Source organism: Orycteropus afer, unplaced genomic scaffold (assembly GCF_000298275.1).
Source record: "Orycteropus afer afer isolate SDZICR_OR568_19922 unplaced genomic scaffold, OryAfe1.0 scaffold00154, whole genome shotgun sequence".
Taxonomy (NCBI): domain Eukaryota; kingdom Metazoa; phylum Chordata; class Mammalia; order Tubulidentata; family Orycteropodidae; genus Orycteropus; species Orycteropus afer.
In genome coordinates, this window is record NW_006921741.1 from 2,601,508 (window position 1) to 2,624,170 (window position 22,663).

Sequence of the window (22,663 nt, forward strand, 5' to 3'; positions counted from 1 at the left end):
CAAAGAGAGCATAAAAATTAATTTAATTCTTCTCCTTAACCAACATCTCTGTTGTCTACTCTCACAGAACCAGTCATTATGGAACTAGTTTTACTAACAGTTAGTCCTTGTGTTTTAAACAGATTAGTCAACTTTGTGAAAAATTGAGTTAATACTGTACAACTTATAGTCTTGAAGCAACAATATCAGTCCTTATCTCCTGTACAAGAGAATGAGTCCTCATGTACATAACCAAAAAAGGGGGAAATGTGGAGCTGAGGCCTGAGTCCTAATAGCCTCCAGGTAGATCTTAAACCAGAAGCCTTTAGTATGGAGATTAACATGTCCCATGCCTCAGAACTTTTTATCAGAGATCTCCCTGGCCCCAAAAAGTCTCTCGCCCACCTTTGAAGGCTTCGACAGCTCTCACCTCCCCACGGATTTTGCACATATCAAAGAGATCCACCCGGCCCCCCAAAATATCTCTCACTCACCTTTGAAGCCGGGGGATTCCAACCTGCCCCCCAACTTCCCAAACCCCTGTCCTAAAACCCAATTATCTACTCCACCCTATATTTTTTTTTCTATAAAAATGTGATAGTAAAAGGGCACGAGGTCTTTTGCTCAAGACACTGAATTGGTGAGAGCAGGGACCCTAACTCAAGCTAGCAAATAAACTCTCCTTCTTGCACTTGCATTGTCGTGTGTTGGCAAATTCCTCATGCCGAACAACTCCTTCATAACCTGGGCTCAACAGGTAGAAGCTAGCTAGCTGAATAGATGAAGATACTTTTTAGTCCTAGTACTGTAGCAAAATAATTCTAGGTTTTTGCACATGATTTTTTCTTTTACCTCTATCTCCAAGCATATTCCTCAAAATTCAATTTGTATCGCCTCTCCTGAGAATCCTACCTCATTTCCCAATCACATTTAGCCATTTCAGTTTTAATTCCAGCATTTTTTTCCATATTGATAAAAATATGATTATATTACTTATTTAAATTCTATTTTGTTTCCAGAATTACCTCTGTTTCCCTGAGAACAGTTGTTCTCTGTACGTGTGTTTTAATTTTGCCTCCACTACTCTGCAGGTTTTGTTAAAATACTTGATGATTCATGGTCACCAATTCATATTTTAATATGAAATGGTAGAAAGGCTGGCAGAGGTATTGTGCACAAGAGGGGATTGTGAACAAGGGCAAGGCTTTTTAACTGAAAACTTTCAGGTCAGGTGAGTAGACCTGGAATTGCTCCCCGCAACTAGCAAATGACAATGGGCTTTGCTATGGGGGTCAGCATTCAAACCAGCTTATCTGTGTTCCATAGAAAGAGGATTCTGTTTATTCAGAGAAGATAGATAGATATATATATATATATATATATATATATATATATATATACACACATATATATATATAAGATACACACACACATGCATACATATATCTGTGTGTGTATGTGTGTGTGTGTGTATACATGCCTAGTGTTTTGCTTCTGTAGTGCCACTCTAACAGAAATTACAACAGGTGGATGGTCTTTACAAAAAGAATTTTATTCTCTTACAGTTTGGGAGGCTAGAAGTCCACGTTTAAAGAGCCAGCTCTAGAGGCTGGGTGAAAGACCCCTGACCTTGGGCTTCAGCTCTGCCTCTTGCTTCCAGCCCACTGAAGCTGAAGGCTTCTCTCAACTCAGGCAGCTGCTGCCTGCTGAGGCTGACAAACCCAAGGTTGACAAGCAAAATGGCACAGTCTCAAGATTATTAAGCAACATGTCAGGCCACTAGTTCAAGCCCAGAAACAGTCCCAAGATGGGCAGACAACATAGCAGGCCACTCACTGATGACTTGGCCAAATGTGGGATCCAAATTTTGGCAAATGTGCCAAGAACTTAGAGGCCTTCTTCAAAGCTTCTTTTTATATACTAAAAGCAGACTACAACCCTAAGGCAGCTACCCAGCTGCTCACAGTAGATTCCATCAAGGAGTTGATAGCCACTCTCATCATGGGGAGCAATGGCATTCAGCTGCGTAGCCACTCAAAATCAGGCCCAGCCAAGTTGACACACAACCTTAACTACCACACATATGATTTGTGTGTGTGTGTGTGTGTGTGTTCCGGGGTTTTAAGTACTTGCCTGGCAGCTATTCTGTAGACTGGGGTGTACATGCTGAATGGAGGAAATCTCTACTCCTATACTCAAATTTGGTTTTCAGTCATCTGTTGTTATTACCCCTCAGTCTCTGAGTTTCATGAGTTCTGTTGGGTATATCTGCTTCCTCCTGGGCAGTAGGCCTCTATCCACAGTGTTGTTACATGGTGGTGGATGTCATCCACATAGAACAAAATATGAAAGGTGTCACTTGGAGTCATGTAGCACATGGCCCTGCTTCCATAGGTGATCTAAGCTGGGACTTTTTTTGTTATATTTCATCAATCCACATGCCTTATGTCTTCCAGAAATGTGCTGAAAACTTTTGGTCTTTGATGCCCCCTCACATTTATTTTATCATTACCATTATGGGACTATTTCTCCCACCCCTCACTTTTTAAAACGTAAATTCTATTTGCTTCCTCTTAACAGGGTCTCAGGAGGAAGAGGAGATTAATGTGTGGGCTGTTTGTCAGCTTGAACCTAAAACTCAGAGCTCATACTGTTAATGGGGATGCTATTCTGCCTCATTATGTTTGGCATAGTTATGGATGATTCAGATATCAATGTTAAAAACAGCAGTGACTTTATGGTAGAGCCTCAGTTAGACAGTTTTGCTGCACCATGGACCAAATAAACTGGAAATCTGAAATATTTCCACCTATTTTATGTCAAATAAATAGCAACTAAGGTGAAAAATATAGAAACACATGAACTTTTAAACTACATTCATTTCTTAAATATCCCAGGTGGTTGCTTTTCACAAAAGCATTAGGAGGGAGAGTTTTACAACAATAGAATTCCCAATTCAGTTGATTACCTACACTCAGAGATGTAACACCTTCATGGGAACCCTGCCAAAGGCCCATTGGCTTATGTAAAATGAAAAATAACTTTCTCACTATGTGTTCGATGACAATGATTATATGCCAAATTATCTTACTATCTTACAGCCAGGTGGACATATATCATATGAACTTTATTGTTCTGGACTTTGTAACAAAGTTCTAAGGTGTTCCCTTCTAAATATTCTGGCAATGCAAAATTGTTTCTCTTTCAAATGTTTTATGTAAACACATATATATGGATTTAAGAACAAGTATTCAAAATTGATCAAATTTGGTCTTCAAATTCATGTAGGTTACAAAAAAAAAAAAAAAAAAGAGTTTTGTTTAGCTTTTTTTTTAAAAAATACCCCTTAGAGTAAGTGTGTATTTAACTAGTACTTATTGAGGGCCTGATATATTTCTGCTACTTCTGCAAAAAGTTCGTGAGCTCTATCTATGTTGTTACCCTCATTGGCTGACATCCATGTTTAGAAAGGGGAAGTGCCTTAAAATCAACAGCAAATGACCATTCTGAAAGGGATCACAATAGGAGGACTCATATTGAATGGCAGAAAACTTGTGGAACAAAACTCAAAATCATAAAAATGACCAGGTTTACTGGTCTGTTAGCTACTGGTGGAACCCCTGAAATGTCCTTCAAGCCTAGAACTCAGCTCATCCCCATAACTCAACTTTCACCCAAACAACAGTCAGGCCATAAGGTGAACAATAATAGCAGGGAGGTAAGCATTCCTTAGATCAACCATATAAGATGAAAAGGGCAGCAATTGCCCAGGGATAAAATTAAGAAGGCAGGCAAAGGGAGATGGTAAACTAAACACACGGAAGAAGTGGGAAGAGTATGTTGCAATGAATGTCACAAAACTAAATATGCATGAACTATTGAACAGAAAACCAATTTCCCCTGGAAACCAAATCTCACATACACACATAAAACGATCAATAGCAAAGGATGACAGAGATCAGGATTCAACACCAGTTTCTTGATTTTACAGTTAGTTTTATTCTACTATCTCAGGGAACAGAATTCTTTTATACTGCTTTAAATATTGGATACAAAGCACACAGATTTGTAACAGTTGGGACAACAGAACACCATAAAAATGAAAATACTGAAGTCAGGAAAAAGCCTCTATATTTTTGGCTTCATCTTATCAGAGACTCGAATTGGTGATTAAGTTTATCACTGAGTTTATTTCACTCAAGTGGAAAACTCAGTGCAAAATGCTTATTAGCAAAATGTTAATAAGGTTTTGTTAATAAGAAGAGAGAATAGCTTTAGAATGAAATGTCATTAATTAGCATAGCCAGAGGAAGTCTTCTTTTTGTTAATAACCAAAATGTAGAACAATTGCTACCCTGGGCTGTGAGAATGGAGGTATTCTTAAGGAACAAAGAAGGTGAAGTACAGACAAGTGGTAAGATCAATCTTTACACCATCATCATTTCTGCAAATAACACTCTGTGCCATATAGCATACAGGTGGACCTCCAGAACCATTCAAAATAGTAAAATACTGATTCTATTCAGTGACTTCTAGGACTAGAGTCAGCTCCATTTCTTTATCTTTTTGTTATTGTTTAGGCTAGGAATCTCTTCACTATGTCTAACTTGGTCTGAATGTGGTTTATGAATGGTGTAACCAGTGCTTTTTCTATCACATTATGTCTTTTTATACTACATCATAAGGGTTAGAGTTGTTGAGGAGTGTCAGACTTGATTTCAAATCCAAGCTGTGCTACTTCCTATGTAACTGTCGTTGGGAAAATTACTTAACCTCTCTGAGAATCAGTGTTTAGAGAACAAAAACAAAAAAAAAAAACCCTATCTCATAACTATTTTAGAAATAAAATCAAATATGATTTTATCTACAAGATAGATAGATAGATTGAAGATAGAAATAGCCTCCCAACTAATACACACAGTAAATGTTTGAGTATTTTCCTTCCCTTTGAGAAAATGTCCATGAATTTATCCTAACAAGTTGCACATTTTGAATATACGGTCTCAGTAAGCACCTGATAAAACCCTACTAAACTCACTGCTATTGAGTCAGTTCAGACTCATAGCAATCCCCTTTGGGTTTCTGAGCTGATAAATCTTTACAAAAGTAGCTTGCACACTCTTCTTCTTCAGAGTGCCTGGGGGGTTTGACGGTTTGCAGTTAATCCATATGTTTGCAACTATTTCTTCCCATTTTGAGTCACGTATACACACACACACAACTTTAATTCCTGAAAAACTGTTCTAAGGTAGATACCATTAGCATCCCCATTTTACAGATGAGCAATTGTAGCTAGTAAAAGCATAAACCAGTGCCTGAACCTGGATTTAAACTAAGGGAGTCTGGGTAGGGTCCATGCTTGACAGCTTACAAAGTTTCATACAACAAGATGCTATACGGTATTGACTGACAACTTTTTCTGTCTTTTAATATATAGAGCAGATATTACAATGGAGTTAGTACACTACTGAGAAAAAAGCTTCTTAATTCTCCAGAGCTGAATTAATAGTTAGACCATCCACTTTTCTTCTTCTTCTTCATTTTTTTAACTAAAGAGACAAATGTAATCTGATGATCTTTACCATCAACGGCAGAAGAGTATGACAGGAGAAGAAGAGGTATTGTCTTGGGGGGAGATTTGCAGGTCACAGTCCTTTCATTCACCTCTCCACGAGTTTGGGGACATTTGGTGGGTTTCATTCATCAAGGGCAAAAAAGGGACATTAAAAAAAAAAGTGCTTGTAAAGGCTGTGATGTTCCAGAAAAGAAAGACTAACATCTCCTTACATGGTGGTGTCATTTAGCTGTGGACTTTGCTGACCTGCCTCATTGCTACTGAGTTGGAAAAGAACCATAGGGCGAAAAGATGAGGAGGTCAGCCAATGAGCAAGAAGGCAAGGACTGTCCCCTGGTAAGTTCCACCTGACAGGTAGATAAGATAGATGTTACTCATGTCTGCAGTCTTCACATTTGGGGCTATTTGGGACAGATGATGAGAATGGAGGGCTATGAGCTTGTGAGAAGTTGCTTCAGCTCGCACCAAGCCGTAAGTGCATCAAAAGACTGTGAGGCAAAACTGCTAGGGGTTTTCTGGAAGAGACAGCTGAGTTTCTCAAGAGATGACTCAGGTAGAGGAAGTTGCTTGGGCTTGAGACTTGTGTCACTGGTACATGTTTGGTTTGCTACCATCCAGGCCACATTAGCAGAGATAACCAACAGAAAGGGCACAGCCACAGAATCGTGAGGAAATGCCACTTCCTTCTTTTTGCTTTTTGCCCCAACACTGGCTGAGAATACTAAGGGAAACAGTTATCTAGAGGGTGGTATGAGAGAAATCATACCACACCACTATCAACATCAGGTCTCTGTGGTGGAACTGTAAGTCTCAACTATGTTGGAAGGATGAATGGAGATCTGATTCAAACATGAGCCTCACATTTTAAAACAAAGAAGACTAGTAAATAATAAAGTTAGAGATTTGAATTGAAACATCATTAAGGTAGCCTACCCACCCTTGGGAAATAAGCTTGAAGAAAGTACAGTTGGTAAAAGACATTGAAAAAAATGATCTCATTTTTATACATTAATTAATCAAATGATCTCAATTAACCAGTTGCAAGTATAAGCCAAAAGGAGAGACATATTAGCCACCCCTTCCAATTAAATGACTGGAAAATACAAAAGTCTTCTACTTGTAAGTCTGCTCAGCCAACTTCTCCACTCTCATATCCTGCCTCACTGACTCACACAGCCTATGCCACAGTACTGAATCACTCCATGGCCTTCTGACACTCCATGTTTGCTCATGTGCTCATGGCTATACACATGTTATTTCTCTGTTTAGAGTGGCTTTTCTTCCAATGCCTACTACACAATACTCATAGATGTTTCAGGTCTCAGCTTGTGAGTTTCATCCTCTGTGAAAGCATCCTCATGTGCTTTCTCCTCCCCCTTGTTGCCACATCTGAGCCAGATGCCCATCTTGGATATGCCACTAATTGTTTTTACATATCTCCTGTATAATTCTTATACTGCATTGTAAGTATGGCTTGTATTTCTGCCACTCTCACTGGAAAGTAAACCTTCTGAAGAGAAAAGAGGAGATCATACTTGACTTTTTAAATCCAGTACATAGGACAGTGCTCGGTACATAATGAGCTTCATAGATATATGTTTATTGAAAGAAGCAAAGAAAGATTTCTTCATGCTCAAAGTGCTGAGGTTGCACAATTAGTTGTAAGAGGACATGCTTGTGTATTCTTTTCTTACCCTTCCAAAGAGATGGCCCGTTGGAGAGTCACTGAAGGCTGGCGCGTTGCAGTGCTGTGTTGAGAATGACTGTAAGGAAAGAAAAGACAAATGTGGACATTTATTTATAATATTCTTGCACATTCTAATCAGTCTGGAAAGAAGTACAGTAGAGATTAAATCACTATTCTTTGGTTGTAAGTAGAATCATCCACCAAAACAGCACTCTACCAGGTAAAGGATTAATGTTTCCTTACAGTTTGATTTCAGTGTGTATTATTCCAAAGTAAGCTTTAAATGGCAGGTATCTGCCAGGTACAAGGGAAGAAACAAAAATATTTGGAAAAGATAATATTTTCTTCCCTGGAATAAGACCCTGCAAAGCATCAGAACATAAATTTAATTATGATGCAATGCATTAAAAATTTTAAGCTGTGGAACATTTCTTCCTAATAAAATTTTGTACAAAGCCTAAATTTCAAATCAAAAACCAGAAAACCAAACTCAGTGCCACTGAATTGCTTCCGACTCATAGCTACCTCTCCTTGGGTTTCTGAGGTGGTATCTCTATGGAAGTAGATTGTCCAGTCTTCCTCCCAAGGAGTGCCTGGTGGGTTTGAACCACCAGCCTTCTGGTTAGCAGTCAAAATGCCTTAGGCACAATATCACCAGAGCTCCTATTTAATTAATATAAATTTATTTATAACTTTAAATTTGCAACATTTAATTATAAAATTAATCAATAAGTATAAATTAGTTTTTTGATGAACATAAAAACTTGAAAATGGGATTAAAGTCACAGTTATGTATCAACATTAGAATTCAGTATATTTCCATAGTTTGTTTTGGTTGCATGGCAACAAGAAAACAACGAGTTTATAGATAATAATCATTTATCAAGTACTTATATTGCACCAGTCATTTTTCTAACTATTTCATATCTTTTATTTCTCACAACCTTATTGTGGTGTAGTAAATTAGTGTGGCTTTTCTACCCATAAGTCTTTGTAAACTCTGTGGTGGAATTTGCCATGAGGAACTGAGGACCTCCTGATTGTATAAGTTATCCACCTGCGGTATTTCTGTTGGGTGCAACACAAAGCAATGTTCTGGGAGGTTCCTCTTCCTCTCAAGTGCTTAGAATTCTGATGGTATGATTGGTTAGTTTGGCCACTCTGCCAGGCTCAAAAGGAGGCCTCCTAGAGGCAGAAGAAGTCTCTCTCTCTCTGCTGGTTGAGGAAGATGTGCTGCTGAAAGAGACACACGCTCCTGAAAGAGACACATGTTGCTGGGAAAGAGATGTGTGCTTCTGGGAAAGAGACACAAGAGACACGCATTGCTGAGTGAGACACCGAGGGACAGTTGTTGGGAGAAAGACTGTGAGAGATTGTTAGGAGAGAGACTGTGGGCTGGGAGAGCAACTGAGCGTTCCTCCCGAACTTGAATTGTAGCCTGGTGCTTCCCTAATAAACCCCATAATCTGTGAGTTCTGTGTGGCCACTGCAGTGAATTATCGAACTCAGGAGAGAGGTGGTGGTGCATTGAGAAGAACAGTTGGTGAAAGGGCTGGAGGGAGGCAGCATGTCTGGCCTTGCAGGAATAGGCCTTGGACTATTGATGGTGATTCTGTCCTCCTCTTGTGGGGTTAGAGGAGGTCAGAAGATGTGGCCTCCTTTCTTGTTTCAACAAAAAACAATGAGTTTATAGATAAGTAGCTATAATAAAATCATTTTATCAAGTACTTATATTGCGCCAGTCATTTTTCTAACTATTTCATATCTTTTATTTCTCACAACCTTATGAAGTACATATTGTCACTAATCCCATTTCACAGATTAGGAGATTGAGATACAGAGTTTAGAAACTTGCCCAAATTCATATGGTGAATATCTGTGCTTGAAATGGTATTCAGCCAGGCTGATTATACAACCATTGTCCTTAACCATCATGGTATACTGCCTACCAAATCGTAACAATTTTTCAGATTTCTAATAATTCATCTTGCAATCTCAGAATATTCTTTTTTTGTTTGTTTGTTTCAGCAGAATTTTTCCATGATCAGTTCATTGCTTTGGATTCTTTTTTGTTAATTGTGATTTTGGTGCAATCTCAGAACATTCTTCAATGATGCTGCCAAAGAAATGGCAGGAGAAGGTTTTATCTGAGACAGTCACAGTAACAATCCAACAGCAAAATTTAATGTATTGTGGCTTTTTATGTGCTAGTTGTGTAGGATACAGGTGTTAAATGTCAGATATAATGTATTAAAATGTGTAACCAATTTTAGGCATAATATTAATTACATAGGCATGTGGCAGGTACATGTGAATGTATATATCAAAATACACGTATAAAAAGAAACCTGAGTTAGGAGCCTTCACAAAGCTCTGAGATTTCCCAGTACAAACTGAAAACACTGACATTGGCACAGAAAGCCAAGCTGTGGGCTTCACAGGTTTTTGTTAAGGGGATCTCTCTCTGTAATACCATTTGTCTGAGGTTGAGGGAAGAGTTTAGAAGATGTAGCTAAGGCTGAGAAAATGATCTTCTTAAAGCTAAGGACTGTCCTCCGCTTCATGTATATCTCACAATGCCAAGAACCACACGTTTCAATTTATATGTTTTGACCACCCACTGAGAAGCAGCATAGTGTTTAGGAACTTGGACCATGTAAACCAGACTGCCTGAGTTTAACTCCTGGCTCTACCACATTTATCTATGTGACCTTGTAGAAGGTAGTTAAACCTCTCTGTGTGCCAGTTTCTCAGTCACACAATCAAGACAGAGATATGATTTTTCAACAGGGTTGTTATAAGGATTCAATGAAGTATTTAGCACATGGTAAAAGCCCCACAGTGTTTCCAAGCCTGTACATCTTTCTGGAAGCAGACTGCCTCATCTTTTTTCCATGGAGTGATTGATGGGCTCAAACTGCCAACCTTTTGGTTAGTAGCCAAATGTTTTAACCCCTGCACCACCAGAGTGCCTTTTAAATATATATAAATACTCATATATAAACATATCTAGATATGTATATGTACTAGTATATGTATGTAAACTAGTACATATACATAGCTATGTGTATAAAAACCAAACTCACTGCTCTTGGGTCAAATCCGACTCACAGCTAACCCCCTGCTTGGGTTTCTGACGTGGTATCTCTGTGGAAGTAGATGGCCCAATCTTCCTTCCGAGGAATGGCTGGTGCATTATATATATATATATATATATATAAGGCACATGACTGCTAACCAGAAGGCTGGTGGTTCAAACCCACCAGCCAGCCACTCCTTGAAAGGAAGGTTAGGCAATCTACTTCCATTGTGATTCTGCCTTGGAAACCCAAGGAGGAGTTGCTATGAGTCTAGTTCCACTTGATGGCACATAACAACAACAACAACACACACACACACACACTAGTTTCACCACAGCCTTATGAACACTGATGTTACAGTTTTTAAAAATACTTGATAAATTTAATAGGTGCAGACTTATAATGAACACTTCTTTATTCATGAGGATAAAATTTTTTCTACGTACTTATTTGCTAATCGTATTTCTTTTGTGCAAACTGTCTTATCATTTCCTTTGCCATTTATTTTCCACTGGTTTTGAAAATAACAACAATTCTTCTTGGGTAAGGATCAGTGATGCTAACTACAGTACTTTTATGCAACTAATCTGTCTTTGTTTGCCAACTGCTCCTTCCCCTGGAAGGTATTTTTATAAACTCACTATGCTAATGATTTTTACAGCAACATGTGAAAAAAAAAAATTAAAGAAAGTATCATAGTGGAGCTTATGAAAATACCTACCAGGGGAGAGGCAGCAGTTAGCAAACAAACTCCAAAGGTGTGCTTGTTATTTGCGTCAAAATGCATGTAACCAAGATTAATGAGTAACTGGAATCCTTAACAGCTTCCTCACCATTAGCCCAGACCACATAATTAAAATAAAGAAATATTCAGTAACTGAGTTTTATTTACCACTACCTTGTAACTAATTGGTTTATTATTCTACCCTAAACTATTTCAAAAATATCCTTTTTAAAGTTTTGTTGTTTTTTAAAGTTTAGTCACACTTAAATTCAATGAAAAAGGAATTATCAAGTACACAGAGAATTTGAATCCTTTAACATTACATATGCAGTCAGCCAGCTTCTCCTAGTGTGTAAATATGGAATAGTCTTTTACAACATGTAATAACCCTTTTACTCTACTAAGACAAATACACTGAGTTATCTGACAGTCAAGAACTGTAGATACAAGGGCATTTTTGTTATTCACAGGCAGTAATACCTGACCAATATTTGCAGTGGGTGCTAGCTTACCTGATAGCCATAATAACTAGTATTTTAAAAACACCAAACATTTTCCCTTGGGCTCTAGAAGTTTGTTCTATCCTTTCCATATCACAGACCACATATAGACAGCATGTTAACCTTGCCAACATGATTAAGAAATTACAGGTTCAGACAATGGAACTAGGGCTGAGAAAATGATCTTTTTAAACCTAAGGATTGTGTCCTCTATTTCACGTATACCTCACAGTCCCAAGCACCACAAAGGTTTCAAGTTAGATGTTTTGATCAACCAACTGAGAAGCAGCATAGTCTTTACAGCCTGGCCTCTTTTACCTCCTCAGGCAGAGGCCAGCCAGATAGATGGAATTCTGAGAGCTGCAATGAAAAGAACCAAGGGAGGAAAGCACAGCTAAAATGTAAACCTTCCAGTAAAACAGAACAAAGTTCTTGGAATGTTCTTTGTTCTGAAAAAACGCTACCGCCAAATCACCAGCATCCTCCTTCATCCACAGTCAAGCATCTCCTCTTCTTTGAAGCATTTAATAATATGCCTTTCTTCCCTACCTACCCTCCTGGCACAGCTGACCATTCATTCCTCTGTGCCCCTCACACCAAGGACTGACAATCATCACAGTCGCACCAAGGACTGGCAATCATCACCATTTATCTGCATGCCTGTTTCTCTAAATTGTGTGTGTTTTCAGAGCAAGAAGTAGGGCTTATTGATCTCTACATTTTTAGCTTAGGGCTGGCACACAGATGCATGCTATAAGTTTTGAATAAATGAATTAATAAATAAATGATGAAAAACATGAACTAAGTTTCACCTACATATAAGGCCCTTTGTCTTAAAAACTTTACAACAACATCGAGAACTAGATATTATGCCAGTTTTTGTGGAAAATTAGGGCTCAATGATTCATAGCTAGCAGGTAGTAAGAGCAGAAGCCAAGTCTGCTGGCTCCAAAATGCCTGTTCCTCTGAGGCAAACCATGTTGCCTTACAGAAAGGTGAACTGAAAATTCTGATTAGTCCTTGTAGAAAACCTGATATAGTCTGCTAGGAAATGTTGAATTCTCACTGAACAGCAGTGACAGTTGATTTGCATAAAGTATTACCCATTATTTTCCCCTTGTATGTACAACTTTCATGTCAGTGGATTTTGAGATAATTTTATGAAGATCACTTAATAGAGGAACTTAATAGAGGAACTTCCTACTCATATCACCTTAATGTCCCTGGGCATTTATAAGGATTTTAGTGAGAAGGAATGGTGGGTGAATTGGCTGAGCTTGAGTGAGACTCAGCATCATATAACAACATGGATGCTGAGAAAGAGGTACCTGTTGCAAGGTAGGAATCCTGTGGCATCAACTCCGTATTCTGGAAGGTATGGCTGAGATGCTAAATCAGGCAACTGTGGAGGTGAAACTCACTGAGACTTTACAAGACTGAGAGTTATCAGCCTCATTGCCTTTATAGTCCTGCTGTCACTGAATAAACCTGGTTCAGAGAACAACAGAGTCTCATTTTCAAGAACTGACCAATTTTACAAGTGAAGGACTCCCAAGCTGTCACCAATGGAAATGGCATTTAAGTGGCATTGAAAGATGCAATCCTAATACTGTATTAAATAAAAAAAAAAAAAAAAAAAAAAATTGAGCATCTTAACTGAAATTGTCCAATTACACATGGAGCACAAAGGACCTAGCTGGTGATGATAAATGGCTTTTTAATTTTTTCCTTCTTTGAAAAACTCAGAGGCAGGATAAGGTATGATATTTCAATACAAAAATAAAATAATTCATTGCCATTGAATCGGATCTGATTCATAGTGACGCCTCCTTGGGTTTCTGAGGCAGTATCACTATGGAAGTAGATTGCCCAACCTTCCTTCCAAGGAATGGCTGGTGGGTTTGAACTGCCAGGTTTCTCATTAGCAGTCACATGCCTTAGGCACTATGCTACAAGAACTCCCTTGCTATTTCAATGGAGAGCACCAATTTTCTTTTTTCTGCTCCATTTTTAATGAACTGATAACAATAAATTTATTTAATGTGACTTATAATCTCCATCAATCATTAAAATAACTCTCATTGTGTATTCAAAATTCTGTTTCTGTTTCACTCCCATTTCTGAAGAACTTGTATCTCTGTCATATATGACTCTTCACCTTTGTCTTAAATATCTTGTATCTATCATTTATTCCTTCTCCCAATTTTCATTTTCTCCCTTCATTCTACGTCTGCTCTCTGCAAGTTGCCATTATTTTAAAAAAGAATAGTATATCTTCTTTGATATCCAATACATCATGTGTAACATTACCAAAACATTATCATCTACCCATAAAGCTGTGTCTTCCTCCTGCTGTTTCACAGACCCTTAACATGAGTTGTCTTGTATAACTTTTATATGTTCTGGTATATGTTCAGATGCCAACTGGGCCCTTACTATGTACCAGAGATTGTGTCTGGTGCCTAGAATGAGTCTTTAATTCCTTAACAACATACTACTCAGTAAATACCCGATGATAAAGATGACTGTGAAGTCAAACAGTTTGATGCAGTTTCATATAGATAACATTCAAAAAATAAATCTTTAGGCATATATGATAGCAAACCATCTAAGCTGCATATGGAAGGATGAATAGGTATTTTAAATGGTATAGGAAGGAAAGGAGCATTCTTAGAAGCTAGAAGCATGCCAAATGTTTTAGATAGATGAAAATATGTGTTTTCTCTGGAAACCTTGAGTGGTTTGGCTTGGCCAGAGCAGAGTAACCAGAGAAGAGGTTAGAGAAGTTGATGGGAGTTGGGGTTGGGGGATCATGGCGTACTATGAGTACCTTGCCAAAGGATCTGGACTTTATCCTGTTAACAATAGTAGGATCTCCAAGTGGGCAAGACAGAAGACTCAGAAAGGTAATCTGAAACTTTCTGGGCAATGAGAAGAAGAGAAAATCTATAGGAAGAAAGACTAATAAGAGACCATGATGATGGAGAAAATTAGTACCATAATTTTATACAAATAATATGCATGTTGTACAGGTTTTTGCAAACCATACAACCCTTTTGCACTTAGTTTCCCAGTATGGTTTGCACATTATATGCATGGGCATGTTATAAATGTAGGCATGTTATTTATATAGTGTGATAGTTGGAGCTGTGTGTTAACTTGGCTGTACCACAATTCTGTGTGGTTTAAGCAACTGCAATATGGGTTGTTCCAATGATGGGATCAGATGTATATGTTTTGAACAGCCAATCCACTGAAAGAGAGTTTCCCTAGGGGTGTGGCCTGCTTCCAGTATATTAATGGACATCCTGGGAAAATGGGACACTTTTCTGTGGATCGGGATTCTGTTGTGCTGCCTACAACTGTCCGTAAGTGAACAAGCCACCATTCGGCCTGGAGATCTTGGATTCATCATTCATTGGAGTCAATAGCCATTATACTGCCTGCCAACCTTGAGCTCATCAGTCCCTGTAGGAGCGTGAGTTGGAAAAAGCCTCCATCTTGATGTTTGATCCAAGAACTTGGGACTTGTGAGCTTCTACAAGTGTGTGAGCCACTTTCCTAAGATAAATTTCTCTCTCTCTCTCTCTCTATATATATATATATAAGCTTTACTGGCTTTGCTTCTCGAGAGAACCCAATCTAAGACACATTGGGCATGTTATATGTGTGTGTGCCCATTGTTTATGTGGGTGTAAAATCTGTAGAAATACAATAAATGACCTAACTTTGATAATTACAGTATGAATTAAGGAAAGGGGATAAATTTAAGACTTTTGGAGGTAAAACATACAGAAATAAATAAGAAGAGATTAACAGAGAGTGCACTTGATCTCTAAAATTGATTCTATCAACTTGGCTGCATGGGCATTCATGGCTGTTTTCCAGAAGCTAAATTCTCCTAGATAGAATGGGCTTGCTCGTCTTAGATTATAGAAGTAGTTTTGCTCTCTTCTACAACTTACACATAAGCCTTCAGATGTAGATAGAAACTGGTGTTATAATTTTGGTGGTGGTGGTAGTGTGGGAATGAACTGAGAATCCTGTTACTGACTAAGAGATTATGGCACTGTTAAGAGAACCAAGAAGTACATGTGTGTATATGATTATACAACTGAATTTGGATGTAAAAGACGAGCTTGATGTGCCCGTTATACATGTGGAGAATATGTTCTAGAGGGGAAAGCTATAATTATTAAAAAGTTCTCTCTATCCTCTTAGTACACAGGCTGACCAATTTTAGTTATTCTTAGGTGATGTGTATGCTTACCAACAATCTGTTGTAATTTTTCTCAAATCTATTTATTCCTGTTGAATGTATTGTTATTGTTGTTTTAATTATTTTTTATTATTACAGTGTTTCCTCCCCTCCCTTCCCACTCCTGGTAATCAACAAAGAAAGTTTCCTTCCATATATAAATCTTTCCTTGACTTTTTACAATAATGAACTAATACAGTATTTGTCTTTCTGTGATTGACTTTCTCACTCAGCATGATGTCCTCCAAGTCTATCCATGTTCTGTGGTGTTTTGCAGATTCTTCATTATTCTTTAGTGTTGCACAATGTTGAATGTATTTTTATAATTACGTAATCCAAATATATGTTCCAAAAATGAAATATGTGTGTGTGAAAAAAGAATTGTTTCATCAAGAGCAAGCTTACTGATTTGGAAAGACTTGATAATAGAATGTAGTTAAAAACATTGATGTCAAATTAGGTGTGACACTTAGGTAAAGTGTCAAATTAGAGGAAACTGTAAGTTCAGAAAGTAATTATAAAATAAAGAGGATTCTTTGCTTATTTTCTTTTTAATTTTTACCCTAATTGAAACAAATTCAAACTGAAAACATAAGTAATGTATTAAGAGCTTTAGTCAAGAAACTGAAGAAAAACTTTGGAAAATATAGCTCTCAGATTTTATGCCTTCACAAATAAAGGTGGTGTGCCAAACATTTTAAACTCATTAGTGGACAATTTAGGTGTTAAAAATGTCATAAAACTGCGGCCAGACTTTGCCAAAGCTAGAGAAAATCTTGATCTTCACATGCATAAACAGATGATGAAGAATATGATTTATTAAGTGATCTCAGATAAAGTAAAATTTCTGTTAAGACAAGGTGTAACATTGGATTAAGTTTGGTTTGTTGAAAATTGAAACTGTGGACAATACAGACGTCATGCATGTTGGGATAAACAAACCCATTGCCGTGAAGTTGGTTCTGATTCATAATGATCTTATGGGACAGAGTAGATGGCTGGCTGTACATAATGTTTCCAAAGAGGTAATCTTTACAGAAGTAGACTGCCACCTCTTTCTCCCGGGGAGTGGCAGGTGGGTTAGAACTGCTGACTTGGGTTAGCAGCAAGCACTTAAGTACTATACCACCAGGGCTCCTTGAAGGGACAAACAGATGTCTATAAATATGAAGAGGAAAAATATTTGATCAAATTCAGGTCCCAAAATTTCTCATAAATTTTGACAAAGATGGTAGAAGTATAGCTTTATTTATTTTGAACAGTTTCAATCAATAGCAATGATATGGTGCCTAAAAAAAATGGAGGAAATTTGTTGGAAGAAATTTCATTGTACTTTTTTTCCTTTAATAAAATACCACTAACCCATTGGTTTTATTATGCCACCATATAGTTATATTTTTAAAGTTAAGATGAAATAATTAACACATGCATATATATATATATAATGTATTTATCTATTTCAAATTCTAACTGTTGACTAACAAAATAATATGTGATTCTGGTTGTGTGAATTAACAGGAGTTTATCACTAAGATTAATTCTCTATACTCTTAATATCATGGGGGATCTTAAAGCTTCCTTACAGAGGAGGTTTACAAAAGTTAAGTTGCATAGTCAGAACCTGGTAAGGGCATGACCAGAACACAGACCAGATTCCTAGCCTGTTGTTTTCTTTGCCTGGGCCACTGTGACTTCTTCATATTCTCCTCTGTGACAAAAATTTAATGATGAACACAGCCAGAGCATTGTTCATTCTGAAAATCCTGCTCATCACTATTAGGTAGCTGGAGGACTCTGAGGACACACTAGCAAATGCTGTTCTAATCTCAAAGACGAACTCTTTGCTTAAAGCAATAATCAGGAATCCCAGTATTTTACCCTGTGGATTAATTAACCCAAGTATTACATGACTAGTCTCAAAGGTTGAAATGAAAGAAAGAAAATGTAGTGTTTTAATACAGCAGGTATATTCCTGCCTTTACTTGTTTTGTTTTTTAATGGCTGGCTGTACATGATTTTTCTTGACTTTTTCAGCATACGAGCTATATCCTCAGGTGGATCCCAGATATTTGTATATATAATAATACACATTATAATATTTGGACATGTATTAGAAAAGCCCCTTTCCATATGGGTTATTCTTCACAAGGCAAGTAAAAATAAAATGAATTTACGGTAGCTTTAAAACGAATGTCAGATACTTTAGTGAATGCAGTTACTTCAAAAAGAAAAATGTATTTTAGTTAATAATTTTACATAAAGTATACACAAACACTACAGCATGCACAATGATGAGAGAACTTTCAATAGGAATATTTTTGTACACCTGTTGGGACTTTAGGCATCTAATTGATATGGCCACCACTTGTCTGTTAGTTTGTCGTACTGTGGTAGCTTGCATGTTGCTGTGAGGCCTGAAGGCTATGCCACTGGTATTTCAAATATCAGCAGGGTTACCCATGCTGGACAGGTTTCAGTGGAGCTTCCAGACTAAGACAGATATGGAAGAAGGAGGAGGTCATCCACTATTCAAAGAATTGGGCAATACAAACCTTATGAATAGCATACACTGTATGATATATTACTGGAAAACTGTGTGAATAGCCCTGAAACACTGTCTGATACAGTGCTAGAAGATGAGCCCCTCAGGGCAGAAGGCACTCAAAACACTACGGAGGAAGAGCTGCTCCCTCAGAGTCTACCTTAATGATGTGGATGGAGTAAAGCTTTCGAGACCTACATTTGCTGATGTGACATGACTCAAAATGGGAAGAAACAGCTGCAAACATCCATTAATAATTGGAACATGGAATGTATGAAGTATGAATCTAGGAAAATTGGAAGTTGTTTAAAATGAAATGGCACATATAAAGACTGATATCCTAGGCATTAGTGAGCTGAAATAGACTGGTTTTGACCATTTTGAATCAGACAACCATATGATCTACTATGCCAGGAATGACAAACTGAAGAGGAATGGCATGGAGTTGATCTTACAAAGAATGTTTCAAGGTCTATCCTGAGATAAATACTATCAGTGATAGTATATTAGCCATATGCTTACAAGAAAGACCAGTTAAAATGACTATTATTCAAATTAACACACCAACCACCAAAGCCAAAGATGAAGAAATTGGAGAGTTTACCAAATTCTGCAGTCTGAAATTGACCAAACATGCAAATAAGATGTATTGATAATCATTGGTGATTGGAATGTGAAAGTTGGAAACAAAGAAAACTCACTGTGGTAGCTGGAAAATACATCCTTGGTATTAGAAATGATGCCAGAGATCGCATGATGGAATTCTGCAAGACCAATGACTTACTCATTGCAAATACTTTTTTCAACAACATAAATGGCAGCTATATACATGGACCCTGCCAGATGGAATACACAGGAATCAGATCAACTACATTTGTGGAAAGAGGTGATGGAGAAGCTCAACATTTCTAGCCAAAAGAGGACCAGGATCTGACTGTGGAACCGACTATCAACTGCTCATAGGCAAGTTCAAGTTAAAACTGCAGACAATTAAGTCAACAAGAGTCAAAATATGACCTTGATTATATCCCAACTGAAAACAGTTATCATCTGAAGAATAGATTTGACGGAGTTCCAGCAAGATGGAAGAATAGGCAGACAAGTTACACAGAACCTCTGCAATAAAGCAATGAGAAACGAATTGAAACGGATATAAAAGACAATCTTGGAATGCTGAGGTTTGAAGGCAAGGATAAATAAGTGAATTAAATACCAACTAGTAGAAGAACCTGAAGTAAAACACTGAGTAAGGAGAAAAATGGAGCTGCAGAGTGCCAGCTATCCTGAGAGCACAGCCATTCTGAATATTCACAAATGGCAATAGCAACCGTTTTGAATATATGCAAGTGATGTTCTTACTTGAATGGGGACATAGGAGTGGGCTCTGGTTGCTGAGGACAGCATGGGCAGCCACACTGGAGGCTGACAACTGGAAAGGTGTGATATTACTCTTGGAGCTCTGGTACCATAGTGCCTAAAGCACCTGACTGCTAACTAGAAGGCTGGCGGTTTAAACCCACCAGACACTCCTCAGAAGGAAGGTTGGGCAATCTACTTCCGTAGTGATACTGCCTCGGAAACCCAAGGAGGGGTCGCTATGAGTCGGGTCTGACTCGACAGCACATAACAACAACAACAACACCACTTATACCTTATACTCTCTTGGTGAAAAGAGGGGTGGCCATACCCTTCTTCCAGCCACCTTCTTTACCAGCAGGATTCCATTCCTGACTATGCCCTGACAGAGCACGGGTCCCATGCTCTGCCACCCACAGTTTTGTTTCTGATTGATTGTTCTTAAATTATTATGTTAATCTCCCCCCGCCTCTTTTTTTCTCTTTACCATCCCTGGTTGTCAGTTTCTTTCCTTCTTTCTTCTTCTTCTTCTTTTTTTTTTTTGTCTTCCCTTTTCCTAGTTACCTTTCTTTCTTTCTTCTTCTTCTTCTTCTTTTTTTTTTTTTTTTTTTTTGATTCTTCTCATGCCTTGTGTTTCTTCTTTAAGGTTTCTCATTTTTCTTTACTATTCATTTACTCATGCTATTTTCTCACACTCCTCTTTCCCCAGATATTGTGGCTTTCTTTCCCCTTATCTTTCTTTTACCCTTTTTAAATATTTGGAAAAATTTTCTTCTCATTTATTGCTTTGTATGTGTGTGTGTATGTGTGTGTGACTGCTCCTGTTTGTTTACCGGGTTGAGTTTTTTGTTCCCTTGTTTTTATTTTGTGGTGTTTCCTTGACTTTTTTCCCCCCCTAACTTAGTGGAAGACAGCAACCATTCCAACCCAACCCAACTATACCTACACCTCCTGCAGTCCTACCAACTGAGTGAGGGCCACCACATGCTTTTGTACCAACTGACGAATGACAGATGGCAGCCAATACCAGCTCAACTAACCCTCAACTGCTCCTAATGAACAGCTAACAGAGATCTGTGCACACACGCTCATTCTCTATCACCCACAAGGAGACAGGTAATGAGTGCCTAAGTGCTAACAATTAGTGAATAGAAGAACACAGTACACCCTGCTCACACAGATAAACCAAAATAAAGGGAAAAAAATGAAAAAAAAAAAATCTATGGCACATCACACCAACATACAACCACAAATTAAACATAAATACAACACCACCACAATGTCTCAGAGACAACAGACCCATCATAGTCCACAGAAAGAAGCAAGATAAAGTAGCAGAAACAAAGGATCAGGATATAAACCCAGAAAACATCCCTGAGAATGAAGGAGCATTGGAACTCCCTGATAAGGAATTCAAAAGAATTATATTTGGGTACCTTCAAGGGATTGAGAGACAAATCAAGGATAACTTGATGAGATCAAGGAAAACACTGACACAATTAAGGAAAACACAGACAAAACTCAAACAATTGAGGAAAACAATACAAGAACAAATTGACAAAATAAGTAAAAAAATTAGAAATCCAGAAGATTAATACTAAATTTCAGAAATAGGTAACACATTGAATGGGCAAAGGAGTAGAATGGAGTCAATGGAAGACGGAATTAAGGAGAATGAACAAAAATACCTCAATACTACTTTGTTGACCGAAGTTGTCGAGGATTTCATATTACTTGGTTCTACAATCAACACCAATGGAAACAGCAGTCAAGACATCAGAGGATGTATTGCATTGGGCAAATCTGCTGCAAAGACCTCTTTCAAGTGCTGAAAGAAGTGCACCTAACCCAAGCCATGGTATTTTGAAACTAAGATGCACCTAACCCAAGCCATAGTATTTTCAATTGTTTTTTATGCATGTGAGAGCTGCACAATGAATAAGGAAGACTGAAGAAGAGTTGATGCTTTTGAGTTGTGGTGTTGGAGAAGAATGTTAAGAGTACCATGGTCTGCTAAAGGGACTAACAAATCTGTCCTAGAAGAAGTGCAGCCAGAATGCTCCTTGGAAGCAATAATGGCCAGACTTTGTCTCACCTACTTTGGTCATGTTGTCAGAAGGAACCATTCCCTTGAGAAGGACATCATGCTTGGCAGAGTGGAGGGTCAAAGAAGAAGGGGAAGGCCCTCAATGAGATGTATAGACACAGTGGCTGAAATAATGGGCTCAGGTATAGCAAGGATCATGAGGCTGGCACAAGGCCAGACAGAGTTTTGTTCTGCTCTGTGCAGGGTCGCTACAAGTTAGAGATGACTCAACGGCACCTAACAACTACTACTACCACTACTTTGTTAAGGGATCAATCAGAAAAATGATAAATTCATACTTGTCAGTAATTACATTGAATATCAATGGATTAAATGCACCAGTCAAGAGACAGAGAGTTGCAGACTGGATAAGAAAACATGACCTGTCAATATGCTGTCTCCAAGAGATTCAGACCCAAAGACAATAATAGACTAAAAATCAAAGGTTGGAAAAAGATATACCAAGCAAATGGCAACCAAAACTGGGAAGGAGTGGAAAGATTAATTTCTGATAAAATAGACTTTAAGAAAAAAGGACCATAAGAGAGAAGGAAGGATATTATGTAATGATTAAAGGATCAATTGAACAAGAGGACATACCATAATAAATATCTAAGCACCCAATGAAAGAGCCCCAAAATAGATAAATCAGACATTAACAGAATTGAACAGACAACAAAATGATTCCACAGTAATAGTGTTGTTGTTGTCATTTGCCATCGAGTTGGCCCCGACTCATAGCGACCCCTCCTTGGGTTTCCGAGGCAGTATCACTACAGAAGTAGGAATGCCCAACCTTCCTTCCAAGGAGTGGCTGGTGGGTTTGAACCGCTAGCCTTCTGGCATAACTCAGAAATCAAAGGCACCTGAATTGGT

General features: G+C 38.0%; 1 protein-coding gene across 1 annotated transcript in view; it reads right to left on the reverse strand.

Annotated features, from left to right (window-relative positions):
• DLG2 (discs large MAGUK scaffold protein 2) overlaps positions 1 to 22,663 on the reverse strand; it is a 1,122,948-nt gene that overhangs the window by 537,820 nt on the left and 562,465 nt on the right. The window contains exon 10 of the mRNA XM_042781713.1: positions 7,249 to 7,317. Within this exon, the coding sequence (XP_042637647.1) occupies positions 7,249 to 7,317 (69 nt within the window). The remainder of the gene's footprint in view (positions 1 to 7,248; positions 7,318 to 22,663) is intronic.